General features: G+C 41.8%; 1 protein-coding gene across 1 annotated transcript in view; it reads left to right on the plus strand.

The window, feature by feature from the left end:
- Window positions 1-534: 534 nt before the first annotated feature.
- Window positions 535-23,219, plus strand: part of SLC35F2 (solute carrier family 35 member F2) — a 58,270-nt gene continuing 35,585 nt past the window's right edge. Inside the window, exon 1 of the mRNA XM_027563846.1 lies at window positions 535-838. Coding sequence (XP_027419647.1) covers window positions 741-838 — 98 coding nt within the window. The 5' untranslated portion in view covers window positions 535-740. The remainder of the gene's footprint in view (window positions 839-23,219) is intronic.

Raw genomic sequence — 23,219 nt, forward strand, 5'->3', positions numbered from 1 at the left:
TTGGCAAAAATTTGTTAACCTTTGCCCTTTCATTTTGTACTCCAAGGGTAAACCTGGACTCTACACACACCTTAATCTTGTCAGTAACCCCACCCTTTTAAAACTTCGCTGAAGAAAGCTAGAGTTTTACTGCCTTGAGCCTTATCACACCCCCCTGCCAGACTATACAACTTTTACCTATTCACCAGGGACGGGGGCATTGTTCTAGAAACGCTAGCCTTCTGGATTCCCCGTTTGCCTGGCAAAGAAAGCAAGCCACTCTTTCCTTCTCTATGGTTCTGACTCCCTATTTCTGTTTGTGATTGGTACATAGAGAGTCAAGCTTTTGGCGGCAGTAGCTAAATCACCGCTTCTTAGGTTAGTACACTGGCATAACCTCGATTCACCTCATTTGCTGATTTTAAATAAAGAACTTGAAATGCATACTGGGTGTCGCCCAGCAGTGAAGCTCCACTGCCAAGGCGGGAAAAAAAAAAAGCGCCTTTTCTCCTGCTGCTGCTTGCTCTCGGAGGTGCCAGACTGTCATCTGCTGATGGATCGTCTGGCCCCAGGGCCTTGACAGTTAATGATTTGCCGCAGAACGAGTCCGCCCAGCAGAGGTGAGAGAGGGACGCCGGCGAGAGCGAGAGCGCGGACCCACTGGCCGAGCCAAGCCCCCACCGGCCGCACAAGCGCCGCCTCCCGTCTTCCGGGACCCGGCACTTCTAGGGGTTCCGGGCGCCGGAGACCGCGGGGCTCCCATGGAGGCCGCCTCGCCGGCGGGACCTAGCGGCCGGCAGCCGCACGCGCCGGGCTCGGCCAGCCTGCTGCTCTGGATCAAGGGCAAACTCTTCACCTGGTGAGTGGAGGGCAGTGCCCCGCGGCCGGCTGGGCTGCGGGCGCCGCAGGGAGCACCCCGGCTCGGGCTCGGCGGCCGCGTGCGTTGGGGAAGCTGGTTCAGGCGGCTCAACACGTGCCGCTGGGGTTTTACTCCTTACTGGCTTTATGAAGCTCTTGGTGTCCCTCCCTGGGCTCCCTCTTAGAAATCGTGGGGATGTGTTTCATAAGATTTGATGGGAAATTCTTTGGGCATCATTAGGTCTGTCCCCGGTGGCCTCCCAGCCTGCAGGGGATGGAGCCCCCAGGGATGCTGTGAAGGAGGGGTCCCCACCCTCGGGCTTGGTAGGTGAGTAAGCTCCTCTCCCTGGAGCCTGTGTCCACATTCCACTGCTGCGGAGCCCAGTCCACTCAGTTGAGTTCACCCAAGTGAAAAATCGGGGTTGAGTTTTCTGGTGCCTCCTGGAGGTAGTCGAGAGCCAGCTCCTTCCTTGGGCTGAGATGAGAGGCGACGCAGCCACCTTTGGGTTCAGGGTCCTCAGAGAAGCTGCTTCTGTTGTCACCATGCTCTGTGGAAAATAGAAGTGTGTTTAAGGGACTGGGAGAGACTCTGGGTCGGGGAAAACATTTTTGTGGTCGGTGGACGACTTGTATCCTGGAAATAGAGATAACTCAGGATCTAAATAATGAAAGCCAGCATTCATGGAGCATTCACAATCAAGTATTGTGCTTAGGAATTTTTATGGATAATATTATTTAATCCTTACCACTTTATGAGATGGCACTGTTGTTATCCCTACTTTGCCGATGGAGAAACAAAGAAAGCTAAAGCAACTTTGCAAGGCCATGCAACAACCGGTAAGGAATGACGCCTGTCCACCCCAGTCTCAGCTGACCTGAAGTGCTCCTGGCCACTGGCTCATTATGACACAGGCATTCCCTGCCCCGCACCCCCCCCCCCCCCCGCCTTTTTCAGATTAACAAATCGAATTTTTCATAAAAGGTTGTGAAAACTATGTCTTGAAAAGTCATACCATTTTCAAAACTAGATCGATAATGGTGTATATATTTTTGTCATGTAAATAAGAATAGTTTTAAACAGCTGTATATCTTTAAAGGGGAAAGGTGGCCAAAAATCACCTTGCATTATCCAGCAATATACAGTATGCCTGATAATTTAGACAGAAGTTCTCAGCTGGGAGGCAGTATCTAAGAGTACATGTCTTAGAGTAATGTCTAAGAGTACAGACTCAAATTCTGTTTGTGCCACTTACCAGCTGACTGACTGTGGATGAGTCATTTAACTCCTCTGTACTCCAGTTTTCTCACTTGTAGAATGGGGATAATAACAGTACCTATTTTGTTGTGATATTGCACCACAGGAGTGGCAGACAGCTTGGTTCATGGTACTATTCATGGGTTAGTTTCATTCATCATCAGCCCCCAATTCTTGGGTAATAGGAAGGCATGGTGTTGCTTTAGGAGATAACAGCAACCCCGAGACAAGACAGACGATACAGCAGATTAGTTTAGCAAGACACAGGAAAGATGAGCAATATTTTTTCCCCTAATGCTCTAATATTTTCAATCTGTTCCATTTTATTAATATGAGGAATATCTCATAGCTTCCTAGACATGAGATTTCTTCTCTCTCTAAACACACTATTTTTGTGTGCCTCCCTTATTGATTTTTATTTTCTTCCCTGTGTGATAGCTGTTTGTGTGCATCTTACATTCCTGATGGACAAAGTCCTTAACAGCAGGAAGTCAGATCTTTTTTTCCCCTCCACAATCCCACAAGTGAATGAATGAATAAGGGATGACTAGAGTTCTTGAGACTTCCTTTCCACTCTACCATACTCCCTATAATCTTCCCTTTATTGATCTTTATTCTGAGGGTCTTGGGCTGGAGCTTTTGGCAGAGCTCTTTTGTTCATTTAGATTTTCAGTCCTACCTCTGGCAACTGTCCAAACATAAATTCTGATTTGCAGTTTCTCTTTGTCTAACCCAGCAATCAGAAAAATGCATTTTACCCAATAGCCAGTACTCCTTATATTTAGTATTTTAAACTCTCAGTGTTAAAACTCATCTCTTCTGCTAGACTTCAAGAGGTGAAGTAGCTCATTACCTTAGGAGCTGGAGGGAGCTGGGTGGAGGAATGGTTCCTGGCTAGAAAACCTGAACCTTTTTAACTTCTCAGCACTGCAGGAAGTTGTTACAGGGATGGGCAGTAATGCGGTGTAGGGAGGAGGTAAATGTGGACTTTAAAAGCCTTCCACGTGGCCTCTGGCCTTCTCTGCCCAAGGGTATATTCCTCTCCCTACCCCCCGCCCCCCAGAACAGTTCTAGGAATAACCCAAAGGTTATTCCTGCTTATCTCTGCTCCTTTCTTCAGGTTCATTTGGAGGAATATGAGATGGCTGCCAGTGCTTATTTCTCTTCTCAACAGTGCTTCCAGAAAGTATCTGGCGTCTACCTCCCGCTCTAATCCCTATTGTCACTACTTAAGTTTAGACCTTTATCATTACTGGCACATTTGTCACAGCTTCCATTCATGCCTTCATCTACCCTAAATCATCTCATTACAGAGGAACCAGTGAAGTGAGTAAAGTCGTTCAGTCGTGTCCGACTCTTTGCGACCCCATGGACTGTAGCCTACCAGATTCCTTTGTCCATGGAATCTTCCAGGCAATAGTCCTCGAGTGGATTGCCATTTCCTTCTCCAGGGGATCTTCCCAACCCGGGTATCGAACCCGGGTCTCCCGCATTGTAGACAGACGCTTTACCGTCTGAGCCACGTGCATGTCCAGAGTAATGCCAAGTAACACTGAAGGGTACCAATAACTGCCATCAAATGAGAATTTTACCCCCAATAAGGTATCCTTCAGGCTTCTCTAATAGCTCAGTTGGTAAAGAATCCGTCAGCAATGCAGGAGACCCTGGTTCCATTCCTGTGTCGGGAAGATCTGCTGGAGAAGGGATAGGCTTCTAACTAACATTTCATCAGCCCTTATAAAAAGTTTTTTTAGTCCCTTTGATAGCCGGTTGGACTTCCCTGGTGGCTCAGATGGTAAAGCATCTGCCTACAATGTGGGAGACCCAGGTTCGATCCCTGGGTCGGGAAGATCCCCTGGAGAAGGAAATGGCAACCCACTCCAGTACTCTTGCCTGGAAAATCCCATGGACGGAGGAGCCTGGTAGGCTACAGTCCATGGGATCGCCAAGAGTTGAACACGACTGAGTGACTTCACTTCGCTTTGATAGCAGGTAAGTAATTTGCCTAAGGGCAGATTGCTGTTGATGATCTCACAGAGGCAGCTGTGAGCAGGGGCCTCACATCTTAATTCCCTGCCCAAGAATTGAACCTGGGTAGCGCAGTGGGAGAAGGCGATGGCACCCCACTCCAGTACTCTTGCCTGGAAAATCCCATGGACGGAGGAGCCTGATAGGCTGCGGTCCATGGGGTCGTGAAGAGTCGGGCACGACTGAGGGACTTCAATTTCACTTTTCACTTTGATGCATTGGAGAAGGGAATGGCAACCCACTCCAGTATTCTTGCCTTGAGAATCCCAGGGATGGGGGATCCTGGTGGGCTGCCGTCTATGGGGTCGCACAGAGTCGGACAAGACTGAAGTGACTTAGCAGTAGCAGCGCAGTGGTAAAGAATCCTTCTGCCATTGTAGGAGATGCAAAAGACTTGGGTTTGATCCCTGGGTCAGGAAGATCCCCTGGAGAAGGGAAGGGCTTACTCTAGTATTCTTGCCTGGAGAATTTCATGGACAGAGGAGCCTGGTGGGCTACAGTCCATGGGGTTGCAAAGAGTCAGACATGTGTCCTACTTAGCAAACAGGAGGCTGGTTTTAAGAGTCTGGCATGAAGCCCATCTTTCTCTTGCTCTAAGAAATGTAAACAGGTGGCCAGTTGTAAATGCCTAACTGTGGCCCAACTGTCTCCTGCCCCAGGGAGAGGCAAAGTGGAGATAGTTTCATTTGATTCATGTTGTTGTTGTTTAGTTGCCAAGTGGTGTCCGACTCTTCGCAGCCCCATGGACTGTAGAGTCATTTGATTCTAAACTAAATGTTTGCAGTACTGTTTCAGAAATCTCACTGCATCATGTTGAGGGTGAAACCTTTTGGCTTCCTCCCATTACCTGCACAGTGGTTTGCAATTTGGGGAAGCTCTTGGTGGGGGCACTGAAGTTTCCTCTGGGTCCATTATGGGGGCAAGATGGGAAATAGAAGCTGGTGGGCTCCTGGGCTGGCCTTTGGCCCCTGCTCGGTCCGTGGCTTTGCCTGTTTTACAGTTGGGCTTTTGTGCAAGGTGTTTGAAGACAGGGTTCTGCAGTTAAAACAAGGCTGAGAGCCACTGGTTACTGCATGGAGCTCAAGCTGTGGCTGTTGGTACTGCTTCTGGCCGCTGTTCCCTCCTTTTCTTTCCTCTCCCTCTCCCTTCTTCCCTCCTTTGTCTTCTCCTTACCTGAACACAATTATTATATTTTTAGAGGTTTTTATTATGATAAAATATATATATATATAACGTAAAGTTTACTGTTTTAACCATTTTAAGTGTCTAATTCAGTGACATTACGTATATTCACAATGTTGTGCATGCATCACCACTCTCCATTTCCAGAACTTGTTAATTATTCCAAACGGAAACCCTGAACCTGTTATCCCCTAACTCCACATCCCTTTCTCCTCACAGCCTTTGGTGACCACTATTCTGCATTCTGTCTCTACAAATTTGACTATTCTAGGTCCCTTTTATAAATGGAATCATGCAAAATTTTTCCTTTTTTTGAGAGCTCAAAGTTCTTGACGTGAACTGTGAGGCTGTCTATCACTGGCCCACTTCCCTCTCCAGGCTCATTTCCCAGGACGTGCATCTCTCATGTGGTGGCCCAGCAACACCGGCGCGCCTCTGAGTGCCTTGCTGCCACACGTCATTGTCCATGTCTTTATATTCGTACCTCCCTCCTTGAATGCTTTCCTCTCTGACCTCATGGCTGCTTAAAGACTCTTTGCAGACAGCACTAAGTCAGGCAGTCTTCTTCCTTGGCTCCTTGCTGTCTCTCTGTTGGGTGCCCTTCCTCTATGCTCTTCTGTACCTGTTTCCTAACTCATTACATTACCATACTGTAACAAAAAAGTAGTTTTCATGAGCTACAGCTATGGAAGAAGCAAATTGCCTCTCAAGGTAACTGCTTGTGTACATTAGTTTTGGTAGGTTTATTAAAAAGTTATAAAGCTTCCTTATATTTTTATTTACTGAGGAACATCAGAGAAAATGAAGTATTTCATGCAGGTGAATTTTACAGGTAACTTTTGACTCACTTTTTAAAAAATATTAAGACTTACTTTTAAACCCAATCAAAGTGGCACTGTTTATGTAATGGATTACTCACTTCTGTTGTCATAATTTTGGGCAACAGTTCTTCACCATTTAATTGGTTTGTATCAAACAACTGTCTAGGTTAGGACAACCCACTGAAATACTTAGTGAGTCCATTTGCAACTAATTCTGGAGATTTTACCAAGGAAAAAATCCATCATTTAGAAGTCTTCATGGTATATTTAAAATAGAAATGAGACTACTTGCCTTTTAATAAACAAAGTGCATTCAACATAGTACCTTTTCTTAATGATTCAGGATCATCATTATGATGATTATGATAATTAAAATTATTCTGCTGAGTAGTCATAATATGCTAAGAGGCCATTTGAGTTAATATTTTGTCTTATTTTTTTTGGACTTCTTTCTCATAGTTGTCACACATGTTTTTTTTTCTGTATTATGGAGCATATCTAAAAGTCTACATTTTTCTAGATTATGACTTCTAACCTATTAATGCTGTAGAAACTAGATAACTCATTTCTTAGAATTGCTCATAGTCAAAGTATAAATAGGCCCTATTTATAAATCTTTATAAATAGTATAAAGATTTAAATGGTTTTTATTTTAATAAATTATAAAAACTTTAAGTCTACAGATTGTGGGATTTCTTTTTAGATGGTTAGAGGGGTCTTTGTTAATTAAAGTCATCAGATAAGTAATATGTCATGAAAACTTGGTTATTTATGCCAATGATGCAGAGAAAGATTCCATTAAAAACCACCTGTGAATCTCAGACTTCTTTCTAGTCATTTCTTGGAAGTCAGTATTTAAGGAAAGTATTGACTCAGTTTCTGCAGTCCAGCAAATCCTACTGAGATCTTGAGGCTAGTATTACTATGCTATGTGATTTAGAGCTTCCCAGAGTAGTACTCTGCAAAAGAGTACTACAGAATATTTTTTGAGTTTTTATTTTATGATGGAGTATAGCTGACTAATAATGTTGTGATAGTTTCAGGTATACAGCAAAGTTACTCAGCCCTATGTATACATGTATCTGTTGCAGGAAGGGGGATCCCTTCCAGGGTCCAAGAGAACTGTTGTCTAACACTCAGAAATGAATTGTCCAAGGAGACATACGTGCTGACAAAGCAAGAGATTTTACTGGGAAAGGGCGCCTGTGCAGAGAGCAGTAGGGTAAGGGAACCAAGGAGAACTACTCTGCCATGTGAATCGCTGTCTCAGGCTTTATGGTGATGGGATTAATTTCTGGGTTGTCTTTGGCCAACCATTCTGACTCAGAGTCCTTCCTGGTGGCGCACACATTGGTCAGCCAAGATGGATGCCCATGAGAAGGATTCTGGGAGGTGGTCTGACACGTGGTGTCTCCTTTTGACCTTTCCTGAACTGGTTGGTGGTGGCTTATTAGTTCCACTGTAATGGACTAGGACTTCCTGTTGTAAAATAACTCATGCAAATGGTTATTACTATGGTGGGTGGCCAGGGTAGGCAGTTTCAGTAAGTGTGCTTCCCCTAACATATCCATTAGAAGAATATTTCTTAAGCTTTTCACTGTGGTGTCAAGTCAGAGATAAAATAATGTTAAAAGCCAATCTTTGTTGAGTTAACTTTACTTAGTATACCTAGAGCAACCTCACTATTCCAGGACGTCATGTGGATTAACTCATGTAATCCTCTGTAATCTACAAAACTCATGTAATCTACAATAATCCTCTGCAGTGTTATACTGGCATTTCCAGTCCCCTAGACACATTTGGAAGCTGAGGCACTGGGAGGTTAAATCTCATTCCCTAATGGGATTAGTCACACGGCAGTAAGGAAAGCAGCCAGGTTTCATCTCCTCCAAGTCAGTCTGGTCCCAGCGCCTGGGCTGCTACCACTGTGGTGACCCTGCCTTCTCTGAGCTGGGCACCAAACAGAAAAATCAAGCCCGGGACAATTTTACCCACTAGAGTTTTTGCTCTGGGCTGTTCGTATCCCCTTGGGGTGCCAGGGAGAATATAAAGTCACAGGATAAATATAATTCTTTTCCTGGAGCATCATTTATTTTTTAGATTCCAGTTGCATGGAAGTATATTAATCATAATCCCTGGCCCATGACATGCTTTCATAGTTGGCCCATGAATGACTAAATTAATTTTTTTTGCATGCAGAATGTTCCTATATACCTACTATCAGCCCTAAAACTGGAATTGTGATGGTAATTTTCATCTACCTCTTTCAAACCATTGACTAAAAAATTAGTCACATCCTGAAAGTAGAGAATATTTCATTTGGTGGAAATGTTTAGGACTCCTAGTCCGGGAGACAGCATCTCAGAGGCCCTGAAAAACTGCTCTGAGCAGGCAGGAGATGGAGTCAGGCAACGTACAAATTTGCAACAAAGGGGTCGGGCAGTCTGACCATCGAAGATTATTGTTAAGTAAGGAAAACCAGGTATCGAGGAATTTAGCACCTTTCTATGTATGGGAAGATGCAAGAGTCTGGGATTATTGAAGTCATTTCTTTCATATGCATTCAGCTATCTGGGGCCAGCATCCTGCAATTTTACAAAAGTATTCTCTTCTCTCTTGAATTCCCTTACGGCTCACCAGCTCACACTGGAGGACGGTAATCGCTGATGACTGTAATATCCCTAAGTTCCTTGGGTAGAGTGTGGTGCCATTTGTTGGCAGGGCTCAGAAATTCACATTTGGAGGGCTGGAATTGCAGATAGTGATGACATTTCTTGCTAGCTGATATGGCAGGAAATATTTCATTTCACACTATCCCTTCTTTCCCAACCAAAGATAATCTCCATCCTAAATCCTTCTTTCACCATTTCCTTGCTCTCATTTTGGTATAGTGTTGTACCTGTATACATTTCTAAAACTTATATTTTATTATTATTTTTTTAAAAACTGTTTTAAAAGTATATGTTATGAATAATCTGTTGGGATTTATTTATACCCCCCATATCGCATTGCTAAGATTCATCCGTATTGTTGCCTGATGCTGCAAAACACTCCCTTTTGCTTCATATAATATTCTTTCCTGTGAGTATACCACAGTTTATGATCTCATTCCATTGAGGGGCATTTGGGCTTTTTTCTATGTGTTTTGGAATAGTGAACAGGAGTTTTAGGAACATTCTTCTACTGTCTCCTGTTGATCACTTGTAAGAGCTTCTTAATACATACACATGCACACACACATACACCTATGAGAGGAGTTGCTGCATTAGAGGGTATGTGGTTGTTCAACTTTATAAAGTAAATGCCAAACTTTTCCCAAAGTGTTTGTATGAACTTATACTCCCACCAGCTGAATATGAGAAATCCTGTGAAACAAATATCCTAGCATTTGATGTTATCATACTTTAAGATTTTTACAATCAAGTGAATGTAAAAGAGTATCTTAATTTGTGTATCCCTGATCAGTAATGAAGCTGGGTCTCTGTGTATGTTTATTGGCTTTGTTTCTACTTTTGAGAAATACTCGTATTACCTGTGAAATACCCATCTTTTGCTATTACTTTTATATCAAGTGGCATCTCTATGGGCTTCTTTTATGGCTCAGCTGGTAAAGAATCTGCCTGCAATGTGGGAGACCTGGGTTCCATCCCTGGGTTAGGAAGATCCCCTGGAGAAGGGAGAGGCTACCCACTCCAGTATTCTGGCCTGGAGAATTCCATGGCCTGTATAGTTCATGGGGTCGCAAAGACACAACTGAGTGACTTTCACACACACATACATAATGCAATTTACATAGATTTTTAAAGATGCCACCTGAGAGCTTAAAAAATTGGAGCTTATATCAGGTTCCCCACTAATGCTCATTTACTTCTCCTTGCCTGATACTGGCAGTTCCAGTTGAAAAGGTTGAGAGTGGTTGAGACCTGGCAGGCATAAATTAGGAGCAAATGAAGCAGACCAAGGAGGAAAGTGAGTTTTTCTGGTTTAAGGTCTGAGGAATGTTGAAAGACTGTCATGACTCACTCCTTTACACCTCCCTTCTCCTCCCAGACCCAATCCTCAGGAACTTTCAGACTTAGATTCCTGTTTTCTTTTGGTGCCTGGTTGGTGTTTGAATAGTGTATTAATTTTATTGTTAGCTGAGAAATCCAGCTGACCACTGTTGTAGGTAAAAAGGAAGATTTATGACTTTGCAGAATTCAAGGAGGGTTTAAGTGCCAAACCACAGAGAGCAGAGAAGCACATGGAGCCAGGAACCCAAACCACAGTGGGATTCTCTGCCTGTCTCTTTATTTGTGCTTTGCTGTCTCTGTTGATTTCATTCTTCTAACTGCAGACCAGTTGATTTTCTTCATTTGAGGATTACATCTTACCATTTAAAACACACAAAACAGAAAACAACAAAACCCTCAAATTTTGAAATCCATATTTTTGTTTTGATAATCCACAATGGATATACATTTAGATTTTTCAATGGTTAAAAAAAACACAGTTCTTCAAAACTTCCTATTCAGCCTCAGCCTCAATGGGTAGGCAGTATTAGGAATTTAAAATTTTGTGGGTGGTGGCTTCTTGGTTGCCGATGGAGAACAGGGTTAGTCTGTTTTCTTCCATGCCTTTGCCAGACTGGGGGGGGGTAGAGATATGGTTGTACGTCCGTCACAGGATTTTAAACTCTAGCCATCTAGACTCTTGAAACTGCAGTGTGCTAATTACCCAGTACTGATCCCATCCTTCTGAATTTACCCTTCCCCCATCCCTGTCCCCAGCTTGTCAGCCCTCCTGGAGCTCCTGTTCCTGACCTTAGAGGGTGTTTCACATCGGTTGCCCTTTTTGGAATTCTCACACAGGAGTCTGGGGAGAGGGAGAATCCGAGAGGTGGGAGGCCACATCCTCTACATATTGCCCACAGTTAGTGCTTCTCCAGCGCCTTCTTGTTCGCGTCCCTGGTGGCTCAGTAGGTAAGGAATCCGCCCGCAATGCAGGAGACCCAGCTTCGATCCCTGGGTGGGGAAGATCTCCTGCAGAAGGCAATGGCAACCCACTCCAGTGTTCTTGCCTGGAGAATCCCAGGGACAGAGGACCCTGGCGGACTGCAGTCCATGGGGTCGCAAAGGGTTGCACACAACTGAATGACTAACACTTTCACTTTAACCTCCCCCTTGTGGGCTGTAGGACTCAAGTTTCTCTGACCTGTGTCCAGATAGAATAGGTGAGTTGAATATGTGTTTCAGACTTTCTCTTTTCAGCCAATCAAAATTGGAGGGCAGAGAGAGGATACTATAAATAGATTTTTTGTCTTTCTTAATTTCATTAGAACACCCCCTTATTAAAATAATTGTGGAACATATAATCAAATGGATGTGTTAATGCTCATTGTGAGAGATTCAGGTAATTTGTATCAGTTGATATCCTTGCATGGTATCATAATCCTCAACATTGTATACTTCATTTTTGTTATTATCAGAGAGGTAATATGTAGGATGGTAAAATACAAACTCAGAACGGCTGAAACTCAGTTTCTTACCTATTCAGTTGTACTTGTAATCCCTTTCTCACAAAAGCTTTTATGAGATTTAAATGAAACAACATATATAAGCACTTGGTATGACACCTGACACACAGTTATTTTTATTGTCTCCTCAATCTTGTTAGGATAATAAGAAAGGGATTTTGAGTCCTTAATAAATGCTGTCCTTGGTTTCAGTTACACATGGTCAACTGAGGCCTGAACACATTAAATGGAAAATTCCAGAAATAGTTCATAAGTTCTAGATTGCATGCTGCTCTGAGTAGTGTGATAAAATCCTGTGCTGTCTGCTGCATCCACCTGGGATTTGATTCATCCCTTTGTTCTGCTCTCCTGCCCATTAGTCACTTGTGGCATCTTGATTATCAGACTATTTTTGTGTCCATGTCACCATTATGTTACTTAAAAACGGCCCACAAATGTAAGAGTAGTGATGCTGGCGGTTTGGATACAGCACAGGGAAGCCATAAGGTATTTTCTTTAATTAACATGGTGAAAGTTCTCTGTTTAATGAGGGAAAAAGCTTGTCTGCTGAATTTGCTAAGATGTATGGCAAGAATGAATCTTCTGTGAAACTCTGAAGAAGGAAAAAGAAATGTGTGCTAGTTTTGCTGTTGCACCTCAAACTGCAAAAGTTACAGCCACAGTTGTTCCCTGGCGGCACAGTGATTACGAATCCGCCTTGCAGTGCAGGGAACGTGTGTTTGATCCTTGACTGGGGAACTAAGATCCCACATGCTGCAGAGCAACTAAGCCCATGTGCCACAGTCACTGAGCCGGAACCTGTTCGCCACAATTGGAGAGCCCACTTGTAGCAACTGCTGAGCCCACAACTAGAGTCCCTGTGCTGCCGTGAAGATCCTGCATGCTGCAACAGACTCGACAAACCCAAATAGAGCAAAGTAAAATAAAAGTTACAGCCACAGTGTGTGATAAATGCTTAGTTAAGATTAGATGGAAAACACATTAAATCTGCACTGTAAAATATTCTGAGAGAGCTCACATTCACATAACTTTTATTACAATATATTGTTATAATTGATCTATTCTATTAGTTACTGTTGTTAATCTCTTCCTTCATGTATAAATTAATTTTATCATGAGTATGTATGTATAGGAAAAAACATAGCATGTGTAGGGTTCAGTACTATATGCATTTTCAGTCTTCCCCTGGGATTCTTGGAATGTATCCTTCATAGATAAAGGGGAGAGGGCTACTGTACTTCCAGTATAACAATTATTATAGGCCACATTGCTTGGGCTGCTCCCCAGGTTCTACTGTTTACTAGCTGTATAATATTGGGCAAGTTGCTTAATGTCTTGTGCTTCAGTTTGTTTATATATAAATAGCAAAAAAAATATTACCTACCTTATAGGATTGTTGGGAGGATTACACGAATTAGAATTATGAAATTGTTAGAACAGTGCTTGGTAAGAAATGTGCACTTAACAAGTGTCAGATATTATTGTTACTGTAAACAGTAATAATAGTAATGGTAACAATAGTAACAGCAGTAATAGCAACAGTACTGGATATTATATGAATGTAAGGGGAAGGCACAAAAATCCCCATGATACACTTTATGCATTTATAATCTAGTAAAACAAATGAAACAGGAATATAAAACACTACAGACATAATGTAGAAAATGGGAGGGAGAGTTACAAGGCAAATGCTGTAGGAATTGAGGGATAATTATTCTAGAACTGTGCACCCTTCTTACTATCTTTCTTCCCACAATTATTTCATTTTCTTAGCATAGCAGAATGGAAAGAACATAGGCTTTAGAATCTTATTTTAATTTTAATCTAGTGTTACTGCAAGGCTTCCCTGGTGGCTCATATAGTAAAGAATCTGCCTGTAATGCAGGAGACCCGAGCTTTATTCCTGGGTCGAGAAGTTCCCCCAGAGAAGGAAATGGCAACCCACTCTGATATTCTTGCTTGGAGAAGTCCATGGACAGGGGAGCCTGGTGGGCTACAGTCCATGGGGTTGCAAAGAGTTGGACATGACTGAGCGACTTTAACTTTCCTAGTGTTACTATTTATTTGTCAAAACTTGGTTAAAGGACTTTGAACTTTGGCAAAAGAATACCTACATTTTAGGTTTGTATGAAAATCCGTTAATATATGTAAAAGCTCAGTACAGTGATTGGCACTTGTCTCCCTTTTATTGTATAGAGGGTGAGTATTAATATATTTCCCCTGTATTCCTGACTATCTTAGAGTCATGCAGGACATGATATGTAAGAGGAAATCTCTGGCTTTCCAACTGTACTTTTGTTCACTTACATAAAACTAGTTCAATAGTTTCTGGTTTAATGGCATGGTTTCAGTTTTTTCCCAGCAAATGATGAAAGTGTTTTAATCCAGGATGGCTCCTGATCCACTTTGTTTGCAGTTACTTAATAGGCTTTTTACTTGATATGATTATCTTGTTACTAAGGCCATTCATTGGGTTGGATGTAAAGAGTTAAATAACATTATGATTCAAATATTAAGTGTCATATGCAACGAACTTGACTTGGTGCCCTAGTTTTCTATTGCTGTTATAACAGATTACTACAAATTTAGTGACTGAAAACAGATTTATTATCTTACCGTTCCTTAGGGCAGAAATCTGACACAGGTCTCACTGGGCTAAAAAGCAAGACATCAGCTGGGTTGTGTCTTCTCTGGAGGCTCTAGGGAGAGTGGATGGCCTTGCCTCTTCACTTTCTGGAGGATGCCTGCATTCCTTGGTTTTGGCCCCATCTTCAAAACCAGCAACTTTGCTTCTCTTGGACTCTTTTTATGTGGTCATACCACCCTCAACCACAGATGGAATAGGGTCTTCCTTTTAAGGACTCATCTCAAGGTACTTAACCATAATTACATTTGCAAAATCCCTTTTGCCCAAAGGAAGAAACTGTATTTTCCTACCTCAGTATTTCTGACAACAAATGTGGGGGTGGTGCTTGTGGTTTTCTCACATCAAGAAATTTACCAGCTCTTCAGACACAAATTGGGTGTACTACAATTTAGTTATGATACTGTTTGGACTTAGTGCAGACTCCACAGGCACTTTTCAGGTGGCTCAGTGGTAAAGAATGCTCCTGCCAAGCAAGAACATGGGTTCAATCCCTAGTTTGGAATGGGTTTTATCTAAAGTGCCTCCTGACTTGCTTTGCTTGCAGGCAGGCATGGAATTCTGGCAATGTCCAGGCAAGTCAGAAGCTGATCAGAGGCCTGCTCTCCTGCTTCTGAAGCTTGAACAAAACTTCCTCCATTTCAATTTCCCTAACATGCCCCCACCTCCCAACCTTCCATTTCAGACACAAGTCATGAGTCCCAGGTTGTTACCTTGTATTTCTGTTGATCAATCTAAGGTTAATGAATGTTTTCATTGGCGACCCCATGGACTGTAGTCCATCAGACTTCTCAGTCCATTGAATTCTCCAAGCAAGAATACTGGAGTGGATAGCTGTTCTCTTCAGGGGATCTTCCCAACCCAGGGATTGAATCTGGGTCTCCCTGATTTGCTACAGATCCTTTAGGACCTTAGCCACCAGGGAAACCCCCATTATGTAGCAAAGTGATTAATTCACTGGTCAGTAGTGATTAACACAACCTCCAGCCTCTTTCCTCTTCCTTGGGAGTGGAGCTGAAAGTTCCAGCCCTCTAATTACTGGCTGGTTCCCCTGGCAACCAGTCCTCTACCCTTAGGGGCTTTCTTAAAGTCATATTATTAACATAAACTCTGGCGTGGTTTAAAGGGCCTATTACAAATAACAAAAAATGATTCTTCTTTATTACTCTGGAGCTATTTCAGGATCTGGAGACCAACAAACAAAAAAAGGTGGTCCTTTCACTTTCTCTGTCTCCAAAATCACTGTAGATGGTGACTGCAGCCATGAAATTAAAATTTGATGCTTGCACCTTGGAAGAAAAGCTATGACAAACCTAGACAGCATATTAAAAAGCAGAGACATTACTTTGCTGACAATAGTCAAAGCTATGGTTTTTCCAGTAGTTATGTGTGAATGTGAGAGTTGGACTATAAAGAAGGCTGAGCATCAAATAATTGATGCTTTTGAACTGTGGAGTTGGAGAAGACTCTTGAGAGTCCTTTGGACTGCAAGGAGATCCAACCAGTCCATCCTAAAGGAAATCAATCCTGAGTATTCATTGTAGGGACTGATAATGAAGCAGAAGCTCCAATACTTTGGCCACCTGATGCAAGAAGCCGACTCATTAGAAAAGATCCTGATGCTGGGAAAGATCAAAGGCAGAAGAAAGGGACGACAGAGGATGAGATGGTTGGATGGTATCACCAATTCAATGGACATGAGTTTGAGCAGGCTCTGGGAGATGGTGAAGGTCAGGGAAGCCTGGTGTGCTGCAGTCCATAGGGTCACAAAGAGTCGGAAATGACTGAGCGACTGAACAACAACTCTCTTTTAAAAAAATTAGTTAATTAATTAGGCTGCCTCGGGTCTTAGTTGCAGCATGCTGGATCTTCTATTGTTTTCGCAGCATGTGAAATCTTGCTTTAGATGAGGGCATGTGGGATCTAGTTCCCTGACCTGGGATGGAACCCAGCCCTCAAAAGTTGGGAATGCAGAGTCTTTGCTACTGGATCACCAGGGAAGTCCCCTTTCAGTCTTATCATTTAGGAAATTATAAGGACTTTAGGATTTGGCCAGGAACCAAGACTAAAATATATATTTCTTATATCATAATATTGTACCATGTAGGTGAACTATTCATAGGTTACAGGGTACTAGGGCATGGAGATGTTTCGGAAGACATTATTCTGTCTAGTACATTTGGTGATAGAGTCTAAAATTGGTTCCAGTTTAAAAAAAAATAACTTTAGAGCACAGAGACTATCTGGACGCTGGTACAAATGTAAGCAATAATTCATAAAATATCAAGAAAACATTTCTCAACTCATCTAACCCTCACCTTTGCACATGGTCCATGTTTGAAATAATCAACCAATAATTGGTTCTCTTTTTAGGTTGTTCCACAGGTTTGAAAGAGATTTGGTAGCTGCTAATTTCTTTGGATGAGCTGCATCTCTAGGCTTCAGGCATGCTGGAGAATTCATAATACCATTTTCTGCTGGTACCTATAAGCAGATAAGGCAGAGGGTCCCTGGAGAAAGAGAACCAGACATGGTTTTCTTGACATTAGAGCAAGACCTAAGCTATTTTGTGATCTAAGCCTGACCACAATCCTTGATCAGGTCTCAGTATTTAATGATCTTAAGGACAAAAGAACAAATGTGTTTTTAGGCAAGAAAAGTAACAATAGCTAAGGAATAAATCAGTTATAAAGACTCCCAGTTATGTTTCAGTGGTAAAGATAGCCAGTATGTGGGTTCTTGGTCTGTTTTGTGGAACTGACCCCTCCTCCAACCACATGCTCAACCACCAGATCTACTGGAATCTAAGGAATGATGATGTTGACCTTTTCTGACACTGGAGATTTCAGTCAACTAAAGCTTGAACTTTGTCAACCTTAGTCCCAATTCTATGCCGAATTCTTCTCTGCTTAAGGCCCTTCATGAATTTTTGTGAATCCTCAGCTTCAAGCTTCTCCAGCTTTGTTGTTGGTGAGACACTGCTTTGGGAAAGATACCTGTTGTTCTTACTCGCTGCAAGTAGTAATCCTTCCTTCTCCTACTCCTGGGCTTTTGGCTGTGTCTTTTGGCTTAACACCCACTAAGAAGTGATCCCAATTTCAGGTAGCAGAACAGTTCCTATTCCCTTTCTCTTAACCTGAGCAGCTTGACGAAGTCAGGGAATAGGAATAGGAAAGGGAATAGGAACTCCTGTTCTGTTATCTGAAAACTGGGATCACTTCTTAATGGGTGTTAAGTCAAAAGACACAGCCAAAAGCCCTAGAGCGGGAGGGAAGGATTAGGAAATAGCAATCCACTTGAGTGATTCTTGCCTGGAGAATTCCATGGACAGAGGAGCCTGGCAGGCTACAGTCCATAGGGTCACAAAGAGTCAGACACGACTGAGTGACTATCACTCACTCACTCAATTGTTTCTTTACTGTTTTTCTTCACTGTTGTATTGTGAATTTCATGAAGGCAGGCTCTCTATTATTTTTCTATATTCTGAGAGTCTGATATGGTATCAGGAACTAAAAAAAAATTTGCCGAATTGAAAAGAGTACTAATAAGAAGATGGTAATAAAGGTCACCGTGGGTTGTAGCAGTTACCTGCCAGGTTGGACTATTTTCACTAAGCAGTCTCTAGGTAGGAGTAGTATACTACTGCAAAGCCTAGCCCACTCCTGAAAAAAAGACCCAGGTATAAACTTGATTAGATCATCGATGAAGAATTGATGCTTTTGAACTGTGGTGTTGGAGAAGACTCTTGAGAGTCCCTTGGACTGCAAGGAGGTCAAACCAGTCTGTCCTAAAGGAAATCAGTCCTGAATGTTCATTGGAAGGACTGATGTTGAAACTGAAACTCCAATACTTTGGCCACCTGATATGAAGAACTGACTCATTGGGAAAGACCCTGATGCTGGGAAAGATAAAAGGCAGGAGGAGAAGGGGTTTAGAGGGTGTGATGGTTGACTGGCACCACTGACTCAATGGACATAAGTTTAGCAAGCTTCGGGAGATGGTGAAGGACAGGGAAACCTGGCATGCTGCAGTCCATGGGGTCGCAAAGAGTCGGACGTGACTGAGCAACTGAACTGAACTGAGATAGATCAGCTCCCTATCTGATCAAGCTGCAGCTTTCTATTATAGGTGCAGTTACTGAAAAATACCTCAAGTGGCTATTTTCTCCATCCATGCTTCTCTGTTTGTGTGAGGATGTCGGTGTATGTGTGTGTGTGTATCTTTCTGTTTTTGCTTAACTCTAATTTTCTATAGGACTTAATATTGGTGTCTTTCTCATATTGGCTGTGGGATGATATTGCAATGATTAGAGTTGACAGGTATTGCCAAAATTCGCAGACCTCAGTATTGTGCACAGTATTTATTAAATTGCTTGGCATGTGTTTGGATATATTTGCAAATAAAATTCTGAGAAATATGTAAACTAATTATAATTCTATAATAACTGATTTAATTCTATGCAAACTGAGTCTATAGTTATTATGGAATATTTTATCTAATATAAAACATATGGGAAAATATAATTTGAAGTCATATTCAATGATTAGATGAGAAGTCAGGCATTTATAGAAAGAGATGGCATTAGCATTATCCAATTTGTATTTTTGCCACCTTATCCATTTTCGTCAGATATTTGGTTAGAGAAAAAATAAGAAAAGATGAATTTTCTACTTTAAGTTATTTTAACAGAATCACATAGGAGGGAACATAGTGGGCTAGCAGAAGCACTTTATTTGTGCTAGGGCCTTGTATTTTGTACCTAATTCTGCTACTTTTGAACCAACATCAGTTAGGTGATCCATTTCATCGCTCTCAGCCTCAGTTTCTTCATCTGTAACTCCACAGCACTGTCAAATTGGTCAAAAATCAAACAAGGTAGAGAGAAGTTTTTGTATCTTGCAATGCACTATAAAAAACATAAAGTAAGTATTTTGATGGGGTTCTTTAGCATGAATGTAATAAAATAATACTTGATGGTGACAGATGAGTCCACCTTAGCACAAGGATTCAAAATGAAGAGTCAAAGAAGTCTTCTAACGTTAGTCTGCACGGGCTCTTCTGGTCCCTTCAGACTCTCAGGTTTTTAAAGAAAGAACATAGATTTAAAAAAAATAGATTTCTCATTGTTAGAAAACTTGCTATGTACAAATTTGATAAAGAAGAAAACAACCAAAGTCCTATGAACCCACTCAAATGCTCTGTTAATTTTAAGGTTCAGATAATTTGATCCATCTACCAATCTAGTCGTTGATTTCTTACCCCTTTCACTAGTATCCTTTGGCTCTAGGCCCTTTCATGTTTCTGCAGAGTCAGAATGGAATGAGAGTTTCAGGAACTAGAAGAGAGTTGTTAAGGCTCAGAGGTTGAAGTTAATTTTGGTTGAATACATCTTGAGTTACAACCAAAGAGAGTGGATGTAATTCTGGTCCTTGCTGGACCTACACCCATCCTAAGTTTGCTCTTCTCCAAACCTCGTTGTATTGTCATAGAGTACCACAAAAGTGGTTAGCTTTCCCCTCCCCTTCCAGGGTAAGAAGTTCACCATGACATATGGTGATGGTAAGTAGAGAAAAATGTTTTGCTAATTTTGAAGTGCCTTATTCTATTATTCTGTTTAATAGTAATACATAGAAGAAAATATAATAGGTGCTATGATTTATGGGGCAACTTTTGGACACACTTGCTTCATTACTTCATTAAATGATAAATTGTGGTTATGGCAAAATTTTATGAACATCCTTCTAGAATTGTAGATAAGAAAGCTGATGGGGAGGGAGGTGGGAGAAGGGTTCAGGAGTGGGAACATGTGTACACCTGTGGTGGATTCATGTTGATGTATGGCAAAACCAATACAATATTGTAAAGTAATTAACCTCCAATTAAAATAAAAAAATCTTACCTCAAAAAAAAAAAATTAAAAAAAAAAAAAAGCTGATAGCTGAATCTCTGAATTCCTGTTCCTTGGGGGAATTTTATACTTCTGTATATCTGGAACATCATGGTCAGTTCATTTGGGTGTGGTTGGGCTCTAGATAAAGTGGGGCTCTTGCTGTTGAAACTTACATTTATACTTGAAAATAAATGTATTAATTTATAATGGGGGCTTCCCTAGTGGCTGAGATGGTAAAGAATCCACCTGCAATGCAGGAGATGCAGGTTTGATCCTTGGGTTGAGAAGATCCCCTGGAGAAGGGATCTACACACTCACCAGTATTCTTGCCTGGAGAGTCTCAAGAATGGAGGAGCCTGGTTGGCTATAGTCCGTAGGGTCTCAAAGAGTTGGACAGGACTGAGTGACTAAGCACAACAATTTATAACAAGAATTGTCACTGTTAAATTTGACAGCTGGTTACAGTGAAATCATCCCAACTGAAAAATCTACTTAGGAACTACAAGATCTGATGTTGTTTGGTGAATCTAGGACAAAGACAAAAGAAAGTCTCCCCTTACTTCATGATGTCTTTTCTTCTACTCTTGGTATCCAAGCACTTAGGATTGATTGTCAGTGGACCCTTGCTCCTGTACAGGACTAGAGAAATGTAATACTTTGGCAAAAGCCTGCAACCTACAGTTCAGTTCAGTTGCTCAGTTGTGTCCGACTCTTTGCGACCCCATGGACTGCAGCACTCCAGGCTTCCCTGTCCGTCACCAACTTCTGGAGCTTGCTCAGACTCATGTCTGTCTTGTTGGTGATGCCATCCAACCATCTCGTTCTCTGTCGTCCCCTTCTCCTGCCTTCTATCTTGCCCAGCATCAGGGTCTTTTCCAATGAGTCAGTTCTTTGCATCAGGGGGCCAAAGTATTGGAGTTTCACCTTCAGCATCAGTCCTTCCAGTGAATATTCAGGACTGATTTCCTTTAGGATGGACTGGTTGGATCTCCTTGCTGTCCAAGGGACTCTCAGGAGTCTTCTCCAACACCACAGTTCAAAACCATCAATTCTTCGGTGCTCAGCTTTCTTTATAGTCCAACTCTCACATCCATACATGACTACTGGTAAAGCCATGGCTTTGACTAGACAGACCTTTGTTGGCAAAGTAATGTCTCTTCTTTTTAATATACTGTCTAGGTTTGTCATAGTTTTTCTTCTAAGGAGCAAGTGACTTTTAATTTCATGGCTGCAGTCACCATCTGCAGTGATTTTGGAGCCCAAGAAAATAAAGTCTTTCACTATTTCCATTGTTTCCCCATCTATTTGCCATGAAGTGATGGGACCGGATGCCAACATCTTAGTTTTTTGAATGTAGAGTTTTAAGCCAGCTTTTTTACTCTCCTCTTTTGGTCTCATGAAGAGGCTCTTTAGTTCTTCTTCGCTTTCTGCCATAAGGGTGGTGTCATCTGCGTATCTGAGGTTATTGATATTTCTCCTGGCAATCTTGATTCCAGCTTGTGCTTCATCCAGCCCAGCATTTCACCTAATGTACTCTGCATATAAGTAAAATAAACAGGGTGACAATATTCAACCTTGATGTACTCCTTTCCCAATTTGCAACCAATCCTTTGTTACATGTCCAGTTCTAACTAGTGCTTCCTGATCTGCATACAGATTTCTCAGGAGGCAGGTAAGGTGGTGTGTTATGCCTGGCTCTTGAAGAATTTTCCTCAATTTCTTGTGATCCACACAGTCAAAGGCTTTAGTGTAGTCAATAAAGACGAAGTAGATGTTTTTCTGGAATTCTCTTGCTTTTTCTATGATCCAGTGCATGTTGGCAATTTGATCTCTGGGTTCCTCTGCCTTTTCTAAATCCAGCTTGCACATCTGGATATTCTCAATTCAGGTACTGTTGAAGTCCAGCTTGGAGAATTTTGAGTACTACTTGGCTAGCATGTGAGATGAGTGCAAATGTGCGGTAGTTTGAACATTCTTTGGCATTGCCTTTCTTAGAGATTGGAATGAAACTGACCTTTTCCAGTCCTGTGACCACTGCTGAGTTTTCCAGATTTGCTGGCATATTGAGTGCAGCACTTTAACAGCATCATCTTTTAGGATTTGAAATGCCTCAGCTGGATTTCCATCACTTCCACTAGCTTTGTTTGTAGTGATGCTTCCTAAGGTCCACTTGACTTCGTACTACAACCTATCTGGCCAGCCAAATACATACTAAATAGAATACTATATGAGACATTTTATTAGATCAGCAATCTAGGTTTTCCTCCATTATAAACCTGTTTTCATTACTTCTCTCCCGAGAATTTTATATTTTGAAACTTTTAAAACTTGTATTTGTTAAATAATAATGAATTTATTTTTTTTCTCTCTCTCTTTTAACTAATCAGATACTAAAGCTTCTGATTAGTAAGAGAAAATGAGTGTTCCTACATTTGGTTGGTATAACTATAACTGAAAGTAAGTAAATATGATATTTGAGTTTGTCTGAATAGTCTTATCATGGGTAAATGTGAGGTTTATGTTAGGCTTAAAAAAATTATGGGAACATTTAAATAAAAGTAGAGCCTATTACCTGCTGTGATATACAGATCAACCAATAATTATCAGCTGATTTCTTTCATACTTCTCCACTTCGCCCCTCCTGGATTATCCTAAAGTAAATCTCAAGCATCATATAATTTCATGCATAAATATTTCAGTATTAATCTCAAAATGTAAGATAAGGACTTAAGAAACATAGTCATAGTACTATTATTCCACCTAAAAATTAGCAATAATTCCTTACTATCATATAGCTAGTCTCTTTAGTTCAGTTCAGTCTCTCAGTTGTGTCTGACTCTTTGTGACCCCATGAATTGCAGCACGCCAGGCCTCCCTATCTATCACCAACTCCTGGAGTTCACTCAAACTCACATCCATTGAGTTGGTGATGCCATCCAGCCATCTCAACCTCTGTCGTCCCCTCCTCCTCCCCCAATCCCTCCCAGCATCAGAGTCTTTTCCAATGAGTCAACTCTTCGTGTGAGGTGGCCAAAGTACTGGAGTTT

The sequence above is a fragment of the Bos indicus x Bos taurus genome, chromosome 15 (genome assembly GCF_003369695.1).
Source record: "Bos indicus x Bos taurus breed Angus x Brahman F1 hybrid chromosome 15, Bos_hybrid_MaternalHap_v2.0, whole genome shotgun sequence".
In the NCBI taxonomy this organism is placed as follows: Eukaryota; Metazoa; Chordata; class Mammalia; order Artiodactyla; family Bovidae; genus Bos; species Bos indicus x Bos taurus.